Source organism: Primulina huaijiensis, unplaced genomic scaffold (assembly GCF_012295235.1).
Source record: "Primulina huaijiensis isolate GDHJ02 unplaced genomic scaffold, ASM1229523v2 scaffold3623_ERROPOS90743+, whole genome shotgun sequence".
Classification (NCBI taxonomy): domain Eukaryota; kingdom Viridiplantae; phylum Streptophyta; class Magnoliopsida; order Lamiales; family Gesneriaceae; genus Primulina; species Primulina huaijiensis.
The window spans coordinates 30753-35910 of NW_027358460.1; the positions used below are offsets into that span (position 1 = coordinate 30753).

Sequence of the window (5158 nt, forward strand, 5' to 3'; positions counted from 1 at the left end):
TATAGTGAGTCGGGGTGTGAGAAAAGAGAGAAAAATGAATGGTCTTGACGTGAAATGGAAGTTGTGTGTGTTTTGATCAAAGATTGAAGCATATGCTTTTGTTTTTATGTGCAATAATATTATAATAATTATATTTGATTGTGTTCTCTTTTTAAAATTGAAGTGTGGTGTGCTGCTTGCTGCCCTTGTTCCCACTCGGGCGGCGCGGGTATAATATTATTAACAAAACGTTGGATACTTTTCAAGTAACGGGAGTGGTACTTGTTGGCATTTTTGGGAAAACTTCATAATATAAATGCTAATGTCCATGTTAGATGTTCGAGTTGATATAATTTTTGTCAAGAATGTTTTTTTTAAATAGATATGGATCAAGATGATCAGTCTCATAAAAATAAATTCATGAGATCGTCATACGAAATACCAATTATATATTTTTCATGAGTCGTGCAAGATTCATTCCACAAATACGAGGACTTGAATTATTAAAGATTGTTATAAGGTACGAAATTCTTGCATCTATGAGTTTGAAATTTGGAGGGTAATAAGATAACTCGGGGACTTATCACGATGAAAGAGAAAGATGTACGCAAATGTATGTATGTATTAATATAATGAGTAGGTCTCTTGTGTAACGGTATCACGAATCTTTATCTGTGAGACGGGTCAACCCTACCGATATTCACAATAAAAAGTAATATTCTTAACATAAAAAGTAATATTTTTTCATAGATGATCCAATTAAGATATCCATATCACAAAATACGATCCGTGAGACTGTCTCACACAAGTTTTTGCCTAATATAATAAATCGTACGAGTATAAATTAGATTGTTATTGGTAAAAAAAATTGGATGTTTATATACACTATTTTTTTACATTAATTAATTTGTTTGTAAAAAATTTAGATGTTACACATAAATTATATTTAAGCTCTTTATAATAATAAAATACCCATAATTTATCATGTATATTGATGATGATTATCATGATGTGAAATAGTATTGATAAGACCTCGTGCCATCCCGGTATGATGTTTATGCATAAATTTGTGGATCATTTCATCTTAGGTGGACCGATCGATGCACTTTAACGAAAATTAAGTTTATCAAATAATTGATTTCTTAGATTCATTTTAGCCCAATTTGTGGTTTGACCTTTCCTTCTTAATGAGGTTGAGGATGATTGACAACATTAAAAATGGTTTCATATATATAATTTTTTTAAAAAAAACTAAGATTTTACGAGAAATTGGTCTTCAATCCTTAGCCGTCGATTTTTTTGTGTTCAGTCCCTGGGTATTTTTTTAATACCACATTTCCAAATGAAGTGTACCACATTTTCACATGAAGTGTACCACATTTTGTATGACATAGTACCACAATTTTGTGGGTAGGGAGTGAACCCAAAGAAATATTTTGATTGTGGATTTTTCACCAACTTCCCCAAGATTCTATGGCCCCAAAAAAAAATATTGATCCTATGTTGGAATTGAAAATGCTATGGAAAAAAACTCATATTTTTTGCCTTGAAATTACTTGATTAGGTTGTTCCAATTCCGATAGACGGTGAAGCTGGCTCCAAACTGCTGGATACGACTCAAGTTCAGGTCTTGAAATTTTTAAATTTCTATACCGATACCGAAAAATAAATATTGATATACCGTTAAATTCGATATGTGCGTTATTTTGCAGTACGGTAAGTGCGATATACCGGAACAATCGGTATTTTTTCATACCCCTAATTAGGATAAGAAAATGAGTTATTATATGAAAAGCTAGCTAAAACTTGGAGTATGCATTATACATATTCATGTTACAGACCAAAAGGCCAGCTATTAAATTATGATTTAAGAATCGAAATGAAAGATTACCGACCAAATTATTTCAAATTTGGAAAAAGATATCCCAATATCCATTTATATTTGTACCCATAGATATATAGATGTCATAATATTTATCTATCATGAGACATATACTAAATGAAGGATGTGATTTGCGCCTAACAATTAGGTTTAAACTTTAAACTCAAAATTATTATTGTACTTTAAAAGCTCTAAAATCTTGTCATTTTCATATAATGATTTGTTAAAAAAAACAAAGATACCTTATATATGAGAATAAGAATTTCATAAAAAAAAAAATATTGGGGATTTGCGACATTGATTTCTTCAATGATCATTTGGGAAGACTTTTGAGGCTCTCCCAATTAAATTAATTATAGATTCAAATAAGTGTTTTTAAAATCGGAACGGATTGGCCGATTTGACAATGAGTCGGTCACGGGTCTGGCCAGACCAAACCTATAAATTGTTCTAACAGTCGAACCGATCAAAACCGGTCAAAAATCGATCGGGTCAATCATAAACAGGTGATTGATTCAACCCATATTTAATATTTTTAGAAATTTTGATTATTTTTTATGTTCTTTAAAAAATTATATATAAGTTTTTAAAATTTAAATATAAGAATATATATATATATAATTATTTGGATTTTGAAAATTTTTAAAAATATTATTTTAGTATTATTAGAGTTTATTTTGATTTATTTTTTTTATAAAAAATATAGAAATAATTATATTTAATTATATGAAGTTTAAATTTTAAATTTTGATAAATATTTTATTATTATTATTATTTATATACATGTTTAAGATTTTTAGAATTTAATAAAATATATTATTTACTATATTATATTATTATTTTATATAATATAACAGTTTTCCGCCCGACAATCTTGTTGAACAGATAAAACCGATTGAACTTTTTTTAAAAAAATAGATCTGTTTGTTCATCGATTCGATTATGAGAACATTGATCCAGACTATTGTTTTATCTAGTTATATCTTTTCGTTATCTTGTTTCTAATTATTAATGAATTGTGGAAAAAAATATTACATTACAAAATAGAGAGGGTTAGACGAGATTTTCATACTTTCATCAATCCTTTCATGATGAAAGGAATTTTATTCCTTGATATATTTTCCTTTTAAATTTATATGTTTTCCTTGTTTAAGATCTTTAATGTTTTGCCTTTCTAGAATTGAGAATAATCTCGATTTAATGATATGATCTAGTGTAGATTTATTTTTTATGATAATATCTTTAAGATATGATATCATTGTTTTGAAAAAGGAGTTTTTCTTAATGATATTTTGATATGATAATATCTTTAAGATATGATTTTATTTTCCTAATGAAATTGCTCTCTTAATCTTTAAAAAGGGACTTAGAAGAGAAAGAAGAATATATAGAGCGTAAAAAGGTTTTTGGAGAGACAAGTGGTGCGCGAAGAGTTTTCGAGACCGGAGCAATCTCGTGCTGTTGTTTCAAGTGTTGCTGTGAAGTGCTGACAACATCTGAAGTCAACACCTAATCACTGTTTTGATTAGAGTGTTGAGTTTTGAAGTTTTTCTTTACTTCTCAGTTGATGCATCCTGTGTATAATTGGTCTTACGGTTTGTTAGAGTTTTAGGATGCAATTTGATATTCGCCTTATTAAGGGAGTTGTTTTATTCTTTCACTAGTATTGGTTTTTGTAAACTTACAAGTTTTCTAGTGAATTATTTTGCCCTGAGGCAACGCACAAGTATTTTATACTTGTGCATGATTTATATCTCGTCCCTCATATTAGTATTATTTAAGTTATGTGTTAAAATATAATTTCCGCTGCAAGTTGTCGTGAGTGTTACAACACCTACGCACAACACCTACATTCTGATACACTTAACTCTCACCCTCATCACATAAACACTGTGGAAACGAAACATTCAATTGGTATCAGAGCCTCCACTTGACGCTACTAAGTGAGATCCTGTTTTGTTTTGTTCTCACAGGTGAAAAAGGATTATGGAAGCATCAACAAACACCGTTTTTAGACCTCCCGTGTTGGATGGACCAAACTATGCATTGTGGAAAGTTAAGATGAAGGGTATTTATTAAATCTATTGAAGAAAGAGCTTGGCAACGTGTACTTGATGGTTGGAGTCCACCAAAAATTGAAGATGCTGATGGAGACACTCGGCTCAAACCTGAAAGTACATGGACAATCGATGAAGTGCAAACTTCAAATTTTAATTCCAAGGCTCTCAATGCTATATTCTCGTCTGTTGACACAAGGATGTTCAATCTAATCACCAATTGTGTCTGTGCCAAAGAAGCTTGGGATATACTTCAGAAACATTGTGAAGGATCCGAGAGTGTGCGCAAAACTAGGCTAAGGATGGTGGCATCAAAATTTGAAAGCTTGAGAATGGAGGACAAGGAGTATATTCTTGAGTACGATAGCCGTTTGAGACAACTTTCTAATGAAGCTCACAGCCTTGGAGATCCCATGTCCAATGAAAGATTGGTGAACAAAGTATTAAGATCTCTTCCTGAGAAATTTAATGTCAAAGTTTGTGCAATTGAAGAATCGAAAGACACTTCAACAATCAACCTGGATGAATTAATGAGTTCTCTCAAAACATTTGAGATGAATCTTGATTTACAAAGGAAGGATAAAGGGAAGACAATAGCTCTTGAATTTTCAACCGACTCTTATGATGAAATTCTTCAAATATCTAAAGAGGTGAATGAGTCTGATTTAGGAGAAGATTCTATCTCTCTAATTACTAAGAAATTTGGTGATTACTTGAAGAAAATGAGAGAGAAAAAGAAAATTGGACAAATCCGTGTTGCCCAATATCACCACCTCTGAAAAAGCTCAAAAGTTTACTCCTATGAAGGGACAGTTCCGACCAAGGAATGAACTACAAATCCAATCTAATGTCAGAAATTTGGATTCAGTGCAGTGTAGAGAGTGTTCTGGATTTGGACACTATGCCAATGAGTGTGCCAATCGACTTCGGAGAAACAAAAATATGGCTGTCACTTTGAGTGATGAAGAGTCCGATGATGATCAAGGATCAAATGAATCTGATAATTACACATCGTTGTCTGCTGTGATCAAGGAGAAACGTTTAATGCAAATCAATCCTTTGGGTGTTGCCACAGGTGTTGCAATACCTAGACGCAACATCCCCTCAAATTCAGTGTGTCTTAACTCTACAACCCTTGGTAAATCAAGTCAGTCTGAAACTCAAGAAGTAGATGATGATGAAGTCACTCTGAAAAGTGTGCAGACAATGTATGAAGAATTGTATGAAGACTGGATCAAAA

General features: G+C 31.5%; 1 protein-coding gene across 1 annotated transcript; it reads left to right on the plus strand.

Moving 5' to 3' along the window:
- Positions 1–3847: 3847 nt before the first annotated feature.
- On the plus strand, positions 3848–4697 carry LOC140968395 (uncharacterized). The gene is made up of 2 exons (XM_073429329.1): positions 3848–3929; positions 4003–4697. Exons 1-2 carry the CDS (start codon positions 3848–3850, stop codon positions 4695–4697), a joined length of 777 nt encoding a protein of 258 aa, XP_073285430.1.
- Positions 4698–5158: the final 461 nt, after the last annotated feature.

Excerpts from the sequence above, each read along its gene's own strand:
- LOC140968395 (XM_073429329.1), top strand. The coding sequence starts at position 3,848 with ATGGAAGCATCAACAAACACCGTTTTTAGACCTCCCGTGTTGGATGGA. Across the intron at positions 3,930-4,002 it reads GTGGAAAGTTAAGATGAAGG|ATGCTGATGGAGACACTCGG; the intron begins GTATTTATTAAA and ends CAAAAATTGAAG.